Source organism: Oncorhynchus keta, chromosome 25, assembly GCF_023373465.1.
Source record: "Oncorhynchus keta strain PuntledgeMale-10-30-2019 chromosome 25, Oket_V2, whole genome shotgun sequence".
Lineage (NCBI taxonomy): Eukaryota > Metazoa > Chordata > Actinopteri > Salmoniformes > Salmonidae > Oncorhynchus > Oncorhynchus keta.
This window is the reverse complement of record NC_068445.1, coordinates 26,742,455-26,763,959: the sequence shown is the minus strand read 5'-3', so window position 1 is coordinate 26,763,959 and position 21,505 is coordinate 26,742,455. Positions and strand designations below refer to the sequence as shown.

General features: G+C 43.7%; 1 protein-coding gene across 20 annotated transcripts in view; it reads right to left on the bottom strand.

Annotated features, from left to right (window-relative positions):
- LOC118358464 (splicing regulator ARVCF-like) overlaps positions 1-21,505 on the bottom strand; it is a 366,019-nt gene that overhangs the window by 12,252 nt on the left and 332,262 nt on the right. For all 20 annotated transcript variants that reach the window (XM_052479027.1, XM_052479028.1, XM_052479020.1 and 17 more), the window contains 3 exons: positions 7,028-7,155; positions 2,510-2,660; positions 1,725-1,917 (listed from right to left, as the gene is read on the bottom strand). In XM_052479027.1, the coding sequence (XP_052334987.1) occupies positions 1,725-1,917; positions 2,510-2,660; positions 7,028-7,155 (472 nt within the window). The remainder of the gene's footprint in view (positions 1-1,724; positions 1,918-2,509; positions 2,661-7,027; positions 7,156-21,505) is intronic.

The window sequence follows — 21,505 nt, the reverse complement described above, 5'->3', positions numbered from 1 at the left end:
GTCCCGTTCCTGTAGGTTCATGCTCTACAACATCCGCAGAGTACGACCCTGCCTCACACAGGAAGCGGCGCAGGTCCTAATCCAGGCACTTGTCATCTCCCGTCTTGATTACTGCAACTCGCTGTTGGCTGGGCTCCCTGCCTGTGCCATTAAACCCCTACAACTCATCCAGAACGCCGCAGCCCGTCTGGTGTTCAACCTTCCCAAGTTCTCTCACGTCACCCCGCTCCTCCGCTCTCTCCACTGGCTTCCAGTTGAAGCTCGCATCCACTACAAGACCATGGTGCTTGCCTACGGAGCTGTGAGGGGAACGGCACCTCAGTACCTCCAGGCTCTGATCAGGCCCTACACCCAAACAAGGGCACTGCGTTCATCCACCTCTGGCCTGCTCGCCTCCCTACCACTGAGGAAGTACAGTTCCCGCTCAGCCCAGTCAAAACTGTTCGCTGCTCTGGCCCCCCAATGGTGGAACAAACTCCCTCACGACGCCAGGACAGCGGAGTCAATCACCACCTTCCGGAGACACCTGAAACCCCACCTCTTCAAGGAATACCTAGGATAGGGTAAGTAATCCTTCTCACCCCCCCCCCCCTAAAAAGATTTAGATGCACTATTGTAAAGTGGCTGTTCCACTGGATGTCATAAGGTGTATGCACCAATTTGTAAGTCGCTCTGGATAAGAGCGTCTGCTAAATGACTTAAATGTAATGTAAATGTGAGATGAGATCCTCAGACCCCTTGTGAGACCATATGCTGATGCGGTTGGCCCTGGGTTCCTCCTAATGCAAGACAATGCTCGACCTCATGTGGCTGGAGTGTGTCAGCAGTTCCTGCAAGAGGAAGGCATTGATGCTATGGACTGGCCGCCCGTTCCCCAGACCTGAATTCAATTGAGCACATCTGGGACATCATGTCTCGCTCCATGATGTGTCTCGCTCCCAGACCTGGATGCTTTAGTCCAGGTCTGGGAGGAGAACCCTCAGGAGACCATCCGCCACCTCATCAGGAGCATGCCCAGGAGTTGTAGGGAGGTCATACAGGCACGTGGAGGCCACACACACTACTGAGCCTCATTTTGACTTGTTTTAAGGACATTACATCAAAGTTGGATCAGCCTGTAGTGTGGTTTTCCACTTTCATTTTGAGTGTGACTCGAAATCCAGACCTCCGTGGGTTGATACATTTGATTTCCATTGAAAATCTTTGTGTGATTTTGTTGTCAGCACATTCAACTATGTAAAGTATTTAATAAGAATATTTCATTCATTCAGATCTAGGATGTGTTATTTTAGTGTTCCCTGAATTTTTTTGAGCAGTGTATGTCATGAATATAAATGTGTCACTGTGTTATTAATTGAACTCAAGGTCAAAACAATTAAAATGGGTAGGTGATTAGAGGCAGTAAGAGACCTGCTCTCATGGGGAGGGAGACCATGTACATGTAGGCCTACATACTGTATGTATGTGCATACTACACATGTATATAGTATAGTTACTATGGAACAGAACTACTGTTGATTGAGTCATTGATTAGATTGATCAATCAATCATTAAATTCTAAGAAAGACAAACAAATCTATTCGAAACACTAGAACCTGTGAGCGGCCAGACGTTAGCATTGTGCTGTGCTACACTATGCTGAACTAATATGCTGCCTTGTACTGTACAGTGCTGTACTGTTGCTATACTGCACTGTAGCCAGCTGTGCTAGCCAATGGTCATACCTTGTCTTGTTGATGGCCACCAGTTTCTCGATGGCCTGGGCCTGGATGAGGGAGCGTGCGTTCTCAGAGCTGTCCGTCACGATCTCGTGGATGGTGTTGAGGATGGCCACCACCGTGTCTTCCTCCAGGTTCTTGGCTGGCTGCTGCTGACCGCTGGGCAGGTTACTCACCAGGTCCCTCATGGCATAGCTCCCTACAGGGCAGAGATCAAAGAGCAGTGTCACCGTCAAATGGTAATAGAGGTAAAAGGTGTGTAAACATTCAGGAAAGGGGATTTTTGTAATTTTTTTATTACATCTTGTTGCGCTACATCGTGTTTTGATTCATAATAGCATTGTACAAAATGTTTGATATCAACTAATTAAAACTTTGGCAAATCTGCAATCATTCAGCAAAAGACATACATACACAGGTTCAACAATCATATTGTTATCTTCAGTAGCTAGGTTTCAATCCAATTGGCAACATAAAGTCATTTCAAGAATAATTTATTTTACCAACACAAAAAGATCCTACCATGTCGAACATACAAATTGTACAGAAACTTCCTGTTTCCATCACAGAAGTTGTGATTTTTAAAAATATTATATGACTTCACTTGCATAAAAACTGAGAATGGAAACGTGGTTAGTAACAGCTATCTGATCTCACAGCATCCCAAAGTGTTTTACCCCATTGTTGTACCTGTACGCTGTAAAGAGAGGCCATGTGTTAACAGTGTGTGGTCATGCCCACAGTTAACACACAGCCTCTCTTTACAGCATACAGTTGGTCAATGGTCGTACCGATCAGGTCTTTGTTGCGCCGGTCGATGGAGAGGTTGCGCAGGGCGATGGCCACGGCTCGGACCACCTTGTCAGAGTCAGAACGCAGCAGCTCCACCAGGATGGGAAGACCCTTCTCCTTCCTCACTGTGGCACGGATGTAGTTGGACCACTGGGGACAGAGAGAGGAGGGAACATGGATGATAAGGATAAAATGTCTGTGAAGAGAGAATACATACACGCACGCACGCACGCACGCACGCACGCACGCACGCACGCACGCACGCACGCACGCACGCACGCACGCACGCACGCACGCACGCACGCACGCACGCACGCACGCACGCACGCACGCACGCACGCACACACACACACACACACACACACACACACACACACACACACACACACCCACCCCACCCCACCCCACCCCACCCCACACCACCCCACACCACCCCACACCACACACAATTATTGTACATGAGCACAGCCAACAGTGGCCATCTAGATTGGACTGTTCAAGAAAATTACACAGCAGGGCTACAGACTGTCATGTGATGGAATTTGTCACTGATTAAACATCAACGAATGCTCCTCTCTTTTTTCTGTAACACAAAACAATAAGTTTGGCATGAAAGAGCTCCTTTGCTGTACACAGTTACCCCCTGAGATGTAATTAAACTGGTGCAACACCAGAACCCGGCCACTGGGTGGAAGTAGTAAACCTAAAACTGACCGTACCATAGAAGTTAAACAGCAAGGGAGCAGCAAGGAGAAGGGGATGAGATATCCTCATTGGGAATGGGAACACGTTATGTCCAGAGGTTTGATGTGTTAGCATCAGCCCCAAGCCCCAGTGTGGACAGGCATTCTGATCATCCTCTATATACACAGACATGGAATCACTGGCCACTTTAATAATGGAACACTAGTTACTTTAATAATGTTTACATACTCCTTTACTCATTTCATATGTATATACTGTATTATATTATACTGTAATTTAGTCAATGCCACTCCAACATTGCTCGTCCTAATATTAATACATTTCTTAATTCCATTATTTTACTTTTAGCTTTGTGTGTATTGTTGTAATACAACTGCACTGTTAAGAGCTAGGAAGACAAGCATTTGCTACACCCGCAATAACATCTGCTAAATATGTGTATGTGACCAATAATATTTGATTTGATCTGCTCAAACTACATAAATAAAATAACTACATAAATCAAATCAAATAAAATGTTATTGGTCACATACACATGGTTAGCAGATGTTAATGTGAGTGTAGCGAAATGCTTGTGCTTCTATTTCCGACAGTGCAGTAATATCTAACAAGTTATCTAACAATTTCCCAACAACTACCTAATACACACAAATCTAAAGGGGTGAATGAGAATATGTACATATAAATATATGGATGATGGCCGAGCAGCATAGGCAAGGTGCAATATATGGTATAAAATACAGTATATACATATGATATGAGTAATGTAAGATATGTAAACATTATTAAAGTGGCATTATTTAAAATGGCATTGTTTAAAGTGACTAGTGATCCATTTATTAAAGTGGCCATTGATTGGGTCTCAATGTAGGCAGCAGCCTCTCTGAGTTATTGATTGCTGTCTAGCAGTCGGATTGCCTTGAGATAGAAGCTGTATTTTTTGTGGAGGGAGGGAGCGATTCTCTCTCTTTATATACAGTGCCTTCAGAAAACATTCATATCCCTTGACTTATTCCACATTTTGTTGTGTTACACAGATGCACCTTGTGATGGGGACAATAAGAGGCCACTCCAAAATATGCAACACAATGCCACAGATTTATCAAGTTTTGAGGGAGTGTGCAATTGGCATGCTGACTGCAGGAATGTCCACCAGAGCTGTTACTAGAGAATTTAAATGCAAATATTTCTACCATAAGCCGCTTCCAACATTGTTTTAGAGAATTTGGTAGTATGTCCAATTGGCCTCACAATCGCAGACCATGTGTTTGGCGACGTGTTTGCGGTTTGCTGATGTCAACGTTGTGACCAGAGTGCCCCATGGTTGTGGTGGGGTTATGGTATGAGCAGGCATAAGCTACGGACAATGAACACGATTGCATTTTATCAATGGCAATTTGAATGCAGAGATATCGTGAAGAGATCCTGAGGCCCACTGTTGTGCCATTCATCCGCCGCAATCATCTCATGTTTCAGCATGAAAATGCATGGCCCCATGTCACACGGATCTGTACACAATTCCTGGAAACTGAAAATGTCCCAGTTCTTCCAAGGCCTGCATATTCACCAGACATATCACCCATTAAGCATGTTTGGGATGTTCTGGATTGACATGTACAACAGCGTGTTCCAGTCCCCGCCAATATCTGGCAACTTCTCACAGCCATTGAAGAGTGGGACAACATTCCACAGGCCACAATCAACAGCCTGATCAACTCTATGTGAAGGAGATGTGTCGTGTTCATGATGCAAATGGTGGTCACACCAGATACTGACTGGTTAACCTGTTTTCTAAATGTATCTGTGACCAACAGATGCATATCTGTATTCCCAGTCATGTGAAATCCATAGATTAGTCTATTGAAATAAATTCATGAGGCCCTAATTTCCTTATATGAACTGTAACTCAGTAAAATCTTTCAGAAATTGTTGCATGTTGCATTTATATTTTTGTTCAGTATACACAACAGTATTCACACCCCTGAGTCAATACATGTTAGAATCACCTTTGGCAGCGATTACAGCTGTGAGTCTTTCTGTGTAAGTCTCTAAGAGCTTTACACACCTGGATTGTACAATATTTGCACATTATTCTTTTTAAAATTCTTCAAGCTCTGTAAAGTTGGTTGTTGATCATTGATAAACAGCCATTTTCAAGTTTCCATAGATTTTCAAGCCAATTTAAGTCAAGACTGTAACTAGGCCACTCAGGAACACCCCATGTAGTTTTGGTAAGCAACTCCAGTGTATATTTGACCTTGTGTTTTAGGTTATTGTCCTGCTGAAAGGTGAATTTGTCTCCCAGTGGAAAAGCAGACTGAAACAGGTTTTCCTCTAGGATTTTGCCAGTGCTTAGCTCTATTCCGTTTCTTTTGATCTCCCAAAAACCTCCCTAGTCCTTGCCGATGACAAGCATACCCATAACATGATGCAGTCCCCAACATACTTGGAAATATGAATAGTGGTACTCAGTGAGGTGTTGGATTTGCAAACTTCTTTGCCACATGTTATTACTTTAGTACCTTATTGCAAACAGGATGCATGTTTTGGAATATTTTTTTATTCTGTACAGGCTTCCTTCTTTTTACTCTGTCATTTAATGTTTTGTAGAGTAACTACAATGTTGTTGATCCATCCTCAGTTTTCTCCAATCACAGCCATTAAAACTCTGTAACTGTTTTAAAGTCACCATTGGCCTCATGGTGAAATCCCTAAACAGTTTCCTTCCTCTCTGGCAACTGAGTTAGGAAGGACACCTGTATCTTTGTAGTAACCCATCTACCAATTGGTGCCCTTCTTTGCAAGGCATTGGAAAACCTCTGTGGTCTTTGTGGTTGAATCTGTGTTTGAAATTCACTGCTCGACTGAGGGGCCGCACGGATAATTGCATGTGTGGGGGTACAGAGATGAGGTAGTCATTCAGAAATCATGTTAAACACTATTATTGCACACAGAGTCCACACAACTTATTATGTGACTTGTTAAGGTCATTTTTACTACTGAACGTATTTAGGCCATAACAAAAGGGTTGAATACTTACTTATTAACTCAAGACATTTCAGCTTTTCATTTTTTATTCATTAGTAACATTTTGCATTTGAGGCTATAACACAACAAAATGTGTAAAAAGTCAATATGGTATGAAAACTTTCTGAAGGCACTGTACCTAATTATTAAAAATCACCAGTGCAGTGATAGAAAACAGTAAAAATGAAAATTGTGACATGGTTTATACATGGTATACATGTACTGTAGGGTTGTACATGTTATCACAGGTTATGTGTAAGTGTTTTAAATTTAACAGCAAGAGATACAAGTTGGATGTTTTCAAATCAATCTAACATCCTGTCTGTTGTGTTTTGCCACCGCTGTGGATGGAGAGATCTGTGAACGAGCTGAGAGGAACAGGAAGGTGTGAGCATGGTGCTGGAGCCTGGTGATGATTAATGCCGTGGCAACGGATATGTTTACAGCATGACACATAGGTGTTAAAAAATGAATCACGATAGAGCCAAAATGACAAAGCTCTCTAGGCCTAACATAGGCCAGTACAGACTAATTGTTCAGCCTATAATTCCTGAAGGGAATAACATTATAGGCCTCTGTATTTTACACTAGTGATGGTAATGACTGTGTAAATGCTGGAAAAAACATCACACTCTGATTACTCACTACTGTAACCAAATGGAAGTGTTTTTGTACTGACAGTGCAGAGCTCCATTTGGGATAAATGACTTGTTCAGCCTATTGAGTTTCAGAGACCTTATTACCCATAATCCCAGTTTGTGTGTGTTTATGTGTGTGAGACTCACGGTCCACTGTCCGGCGCTGAGGTTCTGCAGGGCCCCTGCGGCAGCCTCCAGAGTGTTGTAGTTCTGACTCTCAGTTAGCAGAGACAGGTACAGCCTCACCACTTCCGGTTGGTACAGCAGCTCAAAACCTACAATGACAGAGAGACAGAGAGAGAGGGGGGAGAGAGAGAGAGACATGAAGGTTAGATACGTAGACAGAAAGAGACAGATAAGGAGAGAGAGGGAGAGGGAGAGGCAGAAGTTAGATAAAGAGACACTTTTAGGATAGATACAGAGGGAGACAGAGAGCCAACAGAGATACAGATTATTGAACACAATTAAAAGAAACAGAGACATGTAGCTCAGATACAGAGACAGGCAATCAGTCTGTGAAACTGCTCACATAATAAGACTAATAGAAGTCGGCTATCTTCCCACATAATTATGTCAGGCAAGACTATTAGGTGTCTGTCAATTATTATTCTCCCTTTCACACTCTGGTAAATCTCATTAACAGTACGTGATAAACATAACAAACAACTGTGCATAGTCTACCCAAGTTATTGTTATCGCTTGGTAGAAACCATGTGACAACCCTTTAAATGACAGTCATTATTTCATAAGTTACAATGGAATAACCAATGGCTCCCGAGTGGCACAGTGGTCTAAGGCATTGCATCTCAGTGCAATTTGTAAGTCGCTCTGGATAAGAGCGTCTGCTAAATGACTTAAATGTAATGTAATATAAATCACTACAGGCCCTGGTTCGATTCCAGGCTGTATCACATCTGGCCGTGATTGGGAGTCCCATAGGGCGGTGCACAACATTTTATGGGTTTGGCCAGGGTAGGCCATCATTGTAAATAATAATTTGTTCTTAACTGACTTCTCTAGTTAAATAAAAGTTAAATGGATTTTTTTGCAATTTTTTAAAACAGTATTAGTACTGCTGGTACAACACAGTATTTACTAATACCACTGATAGTTAGTATGGTATAAGTGTGGCCAAAAAGTATTAAAAGCTCAGTCACAGATGAAGCAGCCATCAGCAGTAACAGAGCCAATAACATAATGGCCACTATGTAGCTTTTATCAAAGTACAAATCTCTGCTAATGTGATCAGTGACCTCAGTCATAAAACAGTGCCCTGCTTCTTTCTACTGAAGGTAGGGGGAGTGAGTCCCCTCCAATGTTTTTGAGGCAAGGTAACGTGGAGCTTTTTGACATGGTCGGGTCCCTTTGACCTCAGATTATAGTTTAGGACTGTGTTTACACAGTTTAAGAAGACTTAAACTATAGAAAACTGTAGAGAGCATATGTCATTGGTTGTAATTATGTGAATACTACAACACATAACCTGGTCTTTTTTTCATTTTGACTAAATTACACCCAAATAAATCATCTGTTGCCACAGACCAAGTTTCAGATCCGATCTCACAACAATACATCACTCACACTAGATTCATATATGAATCATGATGTAAGTAGATATTGATTTTACATATACAACAAGATCAAGTATCTGAAAGCAAAGTTTCTCTCTGTCCATTTAACACATTGTAGCAGTCAGTCAATGCTTGAGCTGTGTGGTAAACTGTGTAATTACATTATCAGCTATCAGATGGATCGGGCTGGGCAGTGAGAAGCAGAGAAAGTATCGAACCCCACTCTCCTTTCCACTACCAAGGTCAGCTCAGGCTGTCTGACATCCCAGGGGAGGAGCACTTCTCAAACTGTAGTACATCCACACTAACAGCCCCTCACTATGGAAGACAACTTGGCTTGGCTCTATGGACTCAAAACCAAGTATTTCATCATCATCACAATGCATCTGTATTCATATATTCTCAAAAACCTTCTGCACTTTAAAGTCTGCAAGTCTAAAGTGGTGGATCAGAACAGACTATCTTTTCTTCACTGTTCTCTGAATAATAGTATCAGTCAGAACACACTGTACGTGCACACACACACACACACACACACACACACACACACACACACACACACACACACACACACACACACACACACACACACACACACACACACACACACACACACACACACACACACACACACACACACACACACACCTCAATTATTCACTTCCACTGAGCTTAAATGAAAGAAAATAACCATTGGTTCATTCCATGTTATCCGAGGCGTTCATTTCCAGAGGTATATTTCAAACCACATATATTACATGTAAATGATTGATACACTGTGGTGGGAGTGGAATTCTATACATTCTTTGTTGGAAATGAAGAGAACAGTGAAAGTCTTAGTAATACAAAGAGGTAAAAAAGTACTGCTCGCTTCAATGGATGAGGCCAAGAAACAGACTTGGATATCTGGAAGGGCCTTTTACCATCGCCTTAATGAGGGAGAGAAGAAAAGAAGAAAGTCTAGAGTGAGACAAACGACTCTGAAGCCCTGGAGAGGAGGAGACGAGAGGGAGCAGAGCTGTCTATTTCTGCCAGATCTAGACTAGACTACATCCTGCTCTGGGCGTGAGCAGACCTCTAACTGTCTTCAGGAAATGCACAAACCTTGAATAACCATTTTCACCTCGAATAACCATTTTCACGTCTAAATCTGGGGCTCACACCCATCATTTTGGAGAAAGAGTAAATTATGGATGTGGGAATGGCTGACTTTGGTCCCTTCATCCTGGGGTTGCCAGATCCAGCCACTCCACAGAGCTGTTTCCTGTCCATGATCCGGTCCTAATCCCTCCACAATATCCCTCCACAACCATGTAAACCAATTGTGGTGCATGGAGAGGAGGTTGCCAGTCATAAAGAAAGATGCTTGTTTGTGTTAGGGATTCAGGTTTCATAAGGAGCTCTGTGAGTCAGAGGGAGTGAGGTCACAGTGTGTGAGTAATCAAAGAGAGGCCAGCTAATGTGTGATTCAAAACAACTGAATTGCCTTTGTCTGGGGCTTAAACAGCATACCACAGCTCGGGAGCAGAACAGTGGAACAGACACAGACAGCGCAGTGCTGTATAGCAATACGTCTCCCCATACAACTTGGCTTATTTCAGGCATATTCAGTCAGTCAATGCAGACTCAGCAAAGTCAAGGCAATTTATCAGACTCAGAAGCTTCACAGCAGAGGCAGAAACTCCCAGTGCCAAGTTCACTTTTAAATCCAGGACAATGTTTTAATAAGCAAGAACCTGTAAATCTGCAATCATACATTTCCCCGTTCCCCACTCTCTTGTAATTCCACGGTCTTGGACTCGTCTCTTCCAGTCCGAGAGTTAGGAAGTTGCCAAGGGCTCAGATAAAGTGGCCAAGTACTGTCCCCTCAGAGGCAAATGAAAAGGGAGGGACATTCATGTGGCCTTTAAACTAATTCCTAGAGCTCTCTCTAAGATCTGCGCATGTCCAGTGAATGAAGAACTGTTCCAGAGCTCTGAGCCCATGTCCACATGAGACATATTATCTCTGTAAGGTTCATTTCTATGGTTTGCAGTCAAATGGCAGTGCACATCATAGGGGTTGGTATAGCACCATAGAGATGCTAATATCTTTATGAGGCTTTTTTATATGGCCTGCAGTGCATCTTCATGGTTCACCTTCATGTCAGACTAGCTAGTAGGCTATAGGGTGGTGCTGTACTAGCATAGTATGGTCATGACATGTACAGTGTATTAACCACTTTCCAGTCATTAGTTAGCGTTGCCTTTGCCTGGCTACCCAAACTCCTTGCTCCTGCTAAACACTATGCCTCAGCACAGCACAATGAGTCTACATCTGAGTACCTCACCGAGGATTTCTATAATGGAAATCCATTCTAGACCGTCTGATTGGTCCCAGAAACCGATGGTTTGGGCCAAAGCCAGAACACGCGTGTGTAAAGCGTAATTTTTACAATTTGTCATTGGCTTTGATACTCTGATTGGTTGAGATGATCCAATCGGTGATGACTTTGTTTTGTACAACAACCATAATTTTGATGTCACCACAAACATAGAGCAGCGGAAGAATTCAGTTTGAGTCATCAGGCAAGCGTCGCCTGCTAGCTGCCTGCCAGGCAGGTTGTTAGCAGGGAATTATAATGAATGTTGAATAATTAACTGTCGCTGTGGCGTGACCTCTATGTCCCTCTGGTGCTGGAGCTTTGAGCTACACTCACACATTGTCATTGTACCACATGCAGCACACATGTTTTTTAAATATATTTTTATTTTGACTTATGTGCAAACAGTAACACATCTGTAATACTCTCTCTCTCTCTCTCTCTCTCTCTCTCTCTCTCTCTCTCTCTCTCTCTCTCTCTCTCTCTCTCTCTCTCTCTCTCTCTCTCTCTCTCTCTCTCTCTCTCTCTCTCTCTCTCTCTCTCTCTCTCTCTCTCTCTCTCTCTCTCTCTCTCTCTCTCTCTCTCTCTCTCTCTCTCTCTCTCTCTCTCTTCACACACACACACACACACACACACACACACACACACACACACACACACACACACACACACACACACACACACACACACACACACACACACACACACACACACACACACACACACACACACACCTCCTATCTACACCCAACACACACACCCCTCCTATCTGCACCCAACACACACACACCCCTCCTATCTACACCCAACACACACACCCCTCCTATCTACACCTATCTAGCAAGGCAAGAAAGTACATTCCCTGTACAATCCCATGCCTACATGTTTCTCCAGTAGACATCAGTCAGATGAGTGGTGCGTTACTGTGGCCTCCCTCCCTTGCAGCCTCATCCTGAGAGGGCGGGACATCAAAACCAGCAAGCTGAGGAACACGCTTAGGCCTGACCTCACTTCTAATTGAGCTGATAGGGGTGGAGCACCAGGTTATTTTCCAAAGCAGAGGTGACAAACTCTCAAATGCTGGCGGCTCAATTAGAGGCTTACAGAGTAGAGAAGAGAGGAGAGAAAGCTTATGCGGTATTCAGTGTGAGGCAAAGTAGGTTACAACAAAGTAAAGTTGAGGTGAGTGAGTGATGCATATGGCCCTGAGTGGCTCATCATTTCACCATTAGAGTATTAGGGTTCAAGTGGCTTCACTATGGGCTGTAATTAAAGTGAAGGTGTTGCGGCTTGACAAGACCAAAATGATAATAGATTAACTGACACACACACAGACACACAGACAGACACAAACAAACACACACAGACAGACACAAACACACCTCACATTAGCCCTCTTCTGTCAAAAAAATCACTGTTCATCAATCAAAACTAAGTGGGGAGCTTATTGTAACCCCAATCCGAGGCGAGCCTCTCCCAAAGCCTCCCGCGTCTATCACATACAATGAGTGTACAAAATATTAAGGACACCTGCACTTTCCATGACATAGACTGACCATATACTGACCAAGTGATCCCTTGTTAAATCCACTTCAATCAGTGTAGATGAAGGGTAGAAGACAGGTTAAAGAAGGTCTTTAAAGCCTTGAGACAATTGAGACATGGATCGTGTTTGTGTTCCATTGAGGGTGAATGAGCAAGACAAAAGATGTAAGTGCCTTTGAACAGGGTATGTTAGTAGGTGCCAGGCACAGCGGTTGGAGTGTGTCAGTAACTGCAACGCTGCTGGGTTTTCACACTCAACAGTTTCCTGTGTGTATCAAGAATGGTCCACCACCCAAAGGATATCATTGACCCAACTGTGGGAACCATTGGAGTCAACATGGCACAGCATCCCTGTGGAATACTTTCGACACCTTGTAGAGTCCAAGCCCCAAACAAATTGATGCTGTTCTGAGGGCAAAATGGGTTGCAACTCAATATTAGAAGGATGTTCCTAATGTTTTGTACACTCAGTGAATACTCTACTCCCTTCATATCCATAGGATTACCACTCAAAACCCCATCAGATCGAGTGAGGAACATCTGTAGTCTCCATGAAAACACACTTCAATCAATAACAGCTTGCTATATCACTTCACTGTTCTTACAGCAGGTCAAAGGGGTGTTAACAGTGTCATTAAGAGAATGGGAGAGAGGGAGCAGAGGGTCACACTCTGCCTATGAAACACTAGCTAAATAAATAATACTGTTTGAACAGGGGAAATCAGAAGTCATTGGATCCCCATTCCAGCTCTGAAACATAGGCACACGTTTAACCCCATGAGACCAATGTGGCTCAGAAAGTATGGTTAAGGTTTTCATATCGCTGTCTGTGTCATAGATAATGAATGCTTTCACAGGGAAAGCCACAGAGAGAGCAGCTATCACATCACGTTGTTAGGGCCGCTTTGAAAGACAATAGCTGACCCGCAAACCTGTCAGAAAATATCAGGAAGTGTAATTGAAAACAACAACAACAAAATTGAAGGCTTGGAATGTTGGATAAATGCCTGTTTTCAGTTCAGTCGGTTCATACGAGTCAGTTCTTTAACCGCTCTCTCTTTCCATCGCTCATTCCACATCTTTCACTCTCTCCTTCTCTCCATCTCTATTTTTATTTTCCCTGGCCTTGGTACCAATTCAAACAAAGCACAGCCAGGCTGCTAAGGCCACTTTTAACATCAGCCATCTCACTAGAGAGGCAGGGAGCAAAAGTCAAGCCTTTGAATAATGCTTATCCTCTTGCTTTCTCTCTGCATATTGGCTTCTCTTTGGGTATTGGCTTGGCAAACCAAGGGCATCAAACATTAGCATATCCAAACAACAACAGTTGGTGGCATTTTGTTGGAAGGTGACATTAAAGGGTCCAGAGGGTAACTGGCGGTCAGCCGATTTTATGGACAGCTAACTACAGTGCTCATCCTCTAAGGCACGCAACATACCAATCCGGCCCGCAGGTGGTTTGAGTAATGAAAAAAGAAGAAGATATTTTGTGTTTTTATTTCCTAAACAAAAAATGTGTGTGGGGAGGTGTAGAAATAATATTTCTGTGTAGAAATAATAATGGACCTACATTTCCACAGTTTCTTGACGGTGTCCAGCTCACTAATCATTTTGACGGTGAGGAAATATAGCCAATTTTCAGTGCGGCATCCCGGACCTCGTTGAAGAATGAATGCGGCCCGTGGGTCAAAATGAGTTTGTCACCCCTGCTCTAAGGCCATAAAGATACCCCAGAGAGCAGAAAGAGAGGGAAGAGGTGGTGGGTAAAGGTGCATAAATAAACTACCGGTACCTAGTTCCTCTCATCCTGTCTCTCTCCATCATTGTCATTCCACCACTGGGTGTTGGTAGGGCATCAATGGGAAGACACTGTCAAAAGGCTGACAGAGACTTGAAAGAGTTTGGCTGGCTTGGCTCAATGTGTATCCTGGATCACAGCTCCGGTGCTGCCATTTTAGGAGAAGACACCAGACATCCTTTCTCCTGTGCAAAAGGGATAATTAGGTCCTGCTGTGGCACCCCAGGATTAGGCATCTTCCAGGTCTTCCAGACCGGAGCTACCGTTAGCAGAGAGACTGTCTGTCACCGGTCTCCCATGGACGCCTCGACGCCGGCCGTCTCAACGGGCCACATTGTTTGCTTGTCACACACTTCAAACCTTTCCTTTTCCAAATCCACAGGACATGTTTCTGTTTTCACCATCCTCCAACTGAACAGAAAATAATAACTCAGTAGTTCTTCACCGCTACCCAACAACAAGTTATAAAGGTTGCTGTCTGTGGTTAACCAGAGGATGTGCCTTCCAGCGACAACCTTTCTGGATCACAGTTAGAATGCAATGTGCTCTGGCTTTGTTTCCAATGTTCCTAAATCTAATAGTTCCTAATGGCTTCTGGGCCATGGGTTGAGGAGGATGTCTGTTTATATGAAACCTTGGTCACGCAAGACAATAATATCCGTCAGCTATGGCCCTTGACCTGGCATAATATCAACGTCTCTCTCCAGGAGGAGCTCCTACTGACCACCCGTCATAGGGATGGGTTCATCTGTTTCTCTGAGCCTACCTTCAGCACATCCACACAGTGGCCAGTTAGCTTAGAGTCCCTACATCCTCTCCAGGGCTCAGAGAGAGACAGACACTGCCCATTAGACTGATATGTGTGACCTCAGGGGAGGTTTGATAGAGAAAGCCGCTAGCCACTCTACATACGTCAGCATGCGGCCTGGCCTGGCCAGACACACATTTAGATGCATATCTGGACCTGCAGGGGACTGGATGTTGTTATGGAGGCTGCAGATAAGGCTCAGATACCAATGCCCATGTGGTCGGAGGCTCAGTACTTCATTTCCTCCCTCTGTCTTTATCTTTCTCCCTGTAAGGGCCCCAGAATGCAGACCGTACCACAGTTTGTTTTTGACTGGCTGGCTGGTGACCTGGCTGGCTGGTGACCTTGCTGATTGGCTGGTGGACTAGCTGGCTGGCTGGTTGGCGGACTGACTGGTTAGTTGACTGGCTGGTTAGTTAGTTGGTTGGTTGACTGGATGGTTGGCTGGCTGGCTGGCTGACTGGCTCTGTGTGCTCCTATAGAGGTTTAGTGTCAGATTGTATGCCACAGGGGAGCTCAGAGCTCAAATCCTGGAGATTGGGTTGGGGGGAAGGGAGGGGAGTGGGGGGCTCATGGGGCTGGGGGGAGGGGGGGTAAGCTGAGCTGCTCACAAAATGTAGTCGCAAACAGAAAACGGGAGAGGGAGAGATGGAAGAGGATATGGAAGATAGAGATGGATGAAGCGAGGGAGGGAGATGTATAGGAGAAAGAGGAGGAAGCAGAGGAGGGATGGGAGGTGTGTAGGAGAGAGTGAAAAGGAGGAGGATAACAAAGCGGAGGAGGGATGGGAGGTGTGTAGGAGAGGCAGAGGGAGTAAGAGGCGTGTGGTGGAGGGCAGAGGCAATGTTCCCTCCAAAAAAAAGTTCATCACTGAGCAAATTTCTGGTCTGTTGAGCGCAAACTTGAACGTTGTGAAAATTCTTCCGGCTCGCTTTTACTGTGAACCCTGAGGCTATACCCACTTTAAGTTAGTTTTAACAGTGGTCAAGTAAGCCACTGTGGCTATTTGATCATAATGTAGGCCTACCAGAGTGGCCCACCATCAAAAACAATGAAGAAAATGCATCCCATGCATAACATTTTAACAGTGGTGTAAAGTACTTTAGTACTACTTAAGTCGTTTTTGGGGGTATCTGTACTTTACTTTCTTATTTATATTTTGGACTACTTTTACTTCACTACATTCCTGAAGAAAATAATGTACAATTTACTCCATACATTTTCCCTGACACCAAAAGTCCTGGTTACATTTTGAATGGAAAATTGTCCAATTCAAGCACGTATCAAGAGAATATCCCTGGTCCCTGCATCCCTGCTGTCTGGTCTGCTTATATATTAATTGAAATTAATGATACTTTTACCTTTTTTTTTACCCCCTTTTCTCCCCAATTTCGTGGTATCCAATTGTTAGTAATTATCTTGTCTCATCGCTACAACTCCCGTACGGGCTCGGAAGAGACGAAGGTCGAAAGCCATGCGTCCTCCGAAACACAACCCAACCAAGCCGCACGGCTTCTTAACACAGTGCACATCCAACCCGTGGAAACACCGTGGAAACACCGTGGAAACACCGTGCACTTGGCTACCTTGGTTAGCGTGCACTGCGCCTGGCCCGCCACAGGAGTCGCTGGTGCGCGATGAGACAAGGATATCCCTACCAGCCAAACCCTCCCTAACCCGGACGACGCTAGGCGTTAATGAACTGCTGAATATATTTTTTTTTCTCTTGCTTTGTTTTCTCTTTTCCATATGACATCATCTTTGATAAGCTACCCAGGAAAGGGCTGAAAATAGCCCAAATGAATATATATAGCCTTAGAAATAAGGTTCATGAAGATAATAACTTACAAACATCAGATAAAATTCAACCCACCCCCCCTACCCCTCTTTTTACGCTGCTGCTACTTTCAATCTGTTTATCATAGATGCATAGTCACTTTAACTATACATTCATGTACATACTACCTCAATTGGGCAGACCAACTAGTGCTCCCGCACATTGGCTAACCGGGCTATCTGCATTGTGTCCCGCCACCCGCCACCCACCACCCGCCAACCCCTCTTTTATGCTACTGCTACTCTCTGTTCATCATATATGCATAGTCACTTTAATCATATCTACATGTACATACTACCTCAATCAGCCTGACTAACCGGTGTCTGCATGTAGCCTTGCTACTTTTATAGCCTAGCTACTGTATATAGCCTCGCTACTGTATATAGCCTGTTTTTACTGTTGTTTCATTTCTTTACCTACCTATTGTTCACCTAATACCTTTTTTGCACTATTGGTTAGAGCCTGTAAGCAAGTAAGCATTTCACTGTAAGTAAACCTGTTGTATTCAGTGCACGTGACAAATAAATTTCGATTTTATTTTATTTATATTGCTTGGATAAATCCTTTGATGATACAGCAGTGGCAACACAAGGATATAACATCTATAGAAGAGACAGAAATGCTTATGGGGAGGTGTTGCTGTATATATTCAGAGCCCAATCTCTGTAATGCTTAGAGAAGATCTTATGTCAAGTGTTATTGAAGTGTTGTGGTTGCAGGTTCACTTCGCACATCTAAAGCCTTTTCTTTTGGGGTGTTGCTATAGGCCACCAAGTTCTAACAGTCATTATCTAAATAATATGTGTGAAATGCTTGATAGTGTATGTGATACAAACAGAGAGGTCTATTTTCTCGGGGACCTGGATATTTACTTGTTTTCATTAAGCTGTTTGCTCAAGAGGAAGCTTCTCACTGTAACCAGTGCCTGTAATCTGGTTCAGATTATTAATCAACCTACCAGGGTGTTTACAAACACTACAGGAACAAGATCATCCACATGTATCGATCACAATTTTACTAATACTGTATAACTTTGTTCTAAAGCTGTATCCCTACCCATTGGATGCAGTGATCACAATATAGTTGCTATATCCAGGAAAGACAACGTTCCAAAATCTGGGCCTAAAATCATGTATAAGAGATCATACAAAAGATTTTGGTTGAATGAGATGGGGCAAAAGGACTGGCTAGGGAGTGGCCACTGCATTTTAACATGGAAATAACTGTTCTATCGTTCAGCCTACAGTAGCAGTCAATGTGTGGTGTTTAATGTAAGCCTACATTCCATGAGAATGAAAATGTTATCCTGAAAATGTTATGTTGTGTGATGCAAGATACCACTTGACAAAATAAAATGCATTGTTATTCCCATACCATTATTACAGAGAATCAGACAAATTATGCCACCCAGTGCCTATTGACTAGTTATCTTAAAAATGTTTAAAAAAAAATGCTCATGTTTTGTGCTCTTGTAGGAAGCAAATCACTCCCCCAATGCGAACTACAAATGAGCTATAACTAATTTATAATAACTCATTAACTAGCAAAGATATGAACAAACGTACAAATGTGCACATATCGCTACATGTAGATCTTCCTTTGATCTCAAAACAAAAGTAGCAAAAGTTGATAGTGTTAACTAATGGGGAAAACTCTAGAATGCTAAGTGAAGTTCAATCTCGTGCTTCTCTGCGCACCCTGATATTTCTTCTGCGTGGCAGTCCCGGTGGAGCTTCACACCCACAGCTTAGAGGAAACAATGGGCAGAGGACACAGAGAGGAGTAGAGTATCCACTGGAACAGAAATAGCATGGGCCTGAGGTTGCCACGGCAACCATGTCCTCCACTACTAACAAATCTGTTCCTTAGAAGCCACAGCAACAGGATCACACTGACATCTGGATGATGGGAAAGCTGTCTATTTATTTTGTGAAAGCGGAGAGATTGACAAGCTAAAACGGAAACGAAAGAGAGGGGTGTCAAACGTGTCCTTTCAAAGTCCTCGAATAATGCCTGCAATAATTCCTCAGTAAGTGACACCCTTCAGATAGAAATGGCACTGCAGATTTAGAATTAATGTCCAGGTTTTTGAGAAGGATAGTATCTTGTGTTGTTTTTAATAACAACACGCCTGTCTCCCAGACAGTGTTATGTTTCTGAGACGAGAGGGTTGGTGTTCTGCAGCATCACCTTGAGGGCTGGATGGCTGGTGCCGACTGTTTGCCAAGGCTCATCACGTACTCAGATAGACACAAATGTTAGAAACGCCAGCAGAACACCCAATACCAAGGGAAAGGCATGGAGGGAAAGGCATCCACAGAGAACTGAGATAAAATACTCAAATCAAATCAAATGTATTTGTCACATACACATGGTTAGCAGATGTTAATGCGAGTGTAGCGAAATGCTTGATATTAGCTGTCTCGTGTCGCTTCACAAAGCCTGGAAGGCAGAGCAGGAAGTAAAGATGTTATGAAGCTGCTACGCATGAATACAAACTTACTAGACAGCTGGTCAGCAATGCAGACTTTTGGTTAAATAGGATGAGAGAATTGACATTCCGAACACGTGGCGACTGCATCTGACAAGGATTTGAGAAACAAGAGGCTTCTTTTTACATTGGGATTCAAGAAAGGAAGAGGATGACACAATGAAAAAGAGAGAGAGAGGGGGAGAGCGCAGAGGTAGACAAAGAAGAGAAATTGCAACTGCTCGACTGTAAAGTGAGCTAGTGTATTTTAGATCAAAGCCTATTAAGAGACTAGATACCTGTCTTGCTAATGGTACCATAGACAGATGAGAGCTAGGAGACTAAGCTGACAAATAAATGTATCATGTTTGGGGGAGAAGAAATCTTGATAATGACCAATATAATTATGGTGCAGTTAATCCAGTGTGATTCTGTCTTGGTCAGTACCTGGGCCGTGATGTAAGGCAGAGGTGGGCAGGGACAAATGTGGACGTGTGACTGGGGCTGGCACTGAGGCTCTGACTCGGGATTGTAGAAAAAGGCTGACATGGATTCTGTAGCTAGGACAAGGACAGATGCAGGCTTGGCGATAAGATTGGAGCTGGGAGAGATGGGGATCGGTGTGTGATGAGGACAGTGACTGTATTTGATGATGGAGGGATTTCCCCCGCCTGTGTCTGTTTCAGGCTTCCCACCATACACTGTGTCATGATGAATATTTGTGCAGAGAAAGATCCCAGTCTTTCTCTGCACACATATGCGAACATAGTAGCCACACACACACACACACACAAACACACAATATTCCATCAGCCTCAGCCTTGTGAATCTATGGGCTCCATTTGGACAAGCAATCTTCCGTGTCTGTGGAGCGGCATGATGAACAGCACACAATAATGGACACATAATACCACCTTCATGGTCAAAGGCACAACACCTTGTCCTCTGCACCACAGGGGTGTGTGTGTGTGTGTGTGTCTGTGTGTGTGTGTGTGTGTGTGTGTGTGTGTGTGTGTGTGTGTGTGTGTGTGTGTGTGTGTGTGTGTGTGTGTGTGTGTGTGTGTGTGTGTGTGTGTGTGTGTGTGTGTGTGTGTGTGTGTGTGTGTGTGTGTGTGTGTGTGTGTTTTGCACTCGCTCTCTGAGGGTAGAATGAAAAGAGAAACAGTAAAGGGGACATGGGGATGGAGGTTGACTGCATCTCAATCCCTGATAGTCTAAACACATTAGTGAGAGAGTATAGAAAAAATACATTTCCTGTAGATTGTAGAAGGCTGTTCTAGTGAATATCACACACTATGGTAATGGCCTATGGTTTGTCACCTTGTATGAATAGATGGATTTGCAGTTCAAACAGGACTTGACCTTTTCAACGTAAACCCTGGGAATGTACTTAGTTGAGCAGAAGTACAAACATGACTTCACTCTTTCAGCATAAACCCAGGGAGTGTATTTAGTTGGCCAACAGCCAGTGTAAACTTTGCATGGCCTTGTGACACTTCCCTCCTGTTTACAACATGGCTCCTGTTTACAACGTTTTAGGACTCAAATGTAATTTTAATACTTTTTTTACTAAAACATGTCACATTGAATTAATTCCTAGGGGGGCTTTGGTGTGCAAACCTCCATAGTGGCTCTGACAGCTATGTCGCGTCTCTGCCATTACTCTGGTTGTAATAAGATTAAAGCATCTCTTGCAGAAACATCCCGTTTTGGCTCAAAAGGGGCCAAACAAAGGCTCCCATTGGTGGGATAAAGCTCCTTGCATTCTTCGCTCCTGCTTCTAATTCTCCTCTGTAATTATCGCTCCAGCCATTCTGGTTTAGAGGGAAGGCCGGGACATTAAATCATCCGAGAGTCGTGAAGATATTGTGGGCTATTGTGGATTGGATTCCGCCACCCATTCCTTTCTCTAGCTCAATCCTGCAGAGCTGAAAACACTGTTTAGAGCGAGACAAGGCGGCTCTGGTAGAAAATGAGAAACATTTCATTACGGATCTCACAGGGAGAGAGGAAGTGGTCATGAGGATTGCAGACCACAGGAAGACTAGTGCAATCAAAGATGGCTATCTGCTATCAGGTTTAACACACTTCCACAGCACACACCCTGCACACCGACACACACACACACATACTGTATATGCACACACACACCTGACAAACACTAGCTAGCTAGTGCACACCAAGTTAATTTTAACAAAGCCAAAGCAACAGCATTTCAACATGGGACCTCCCAG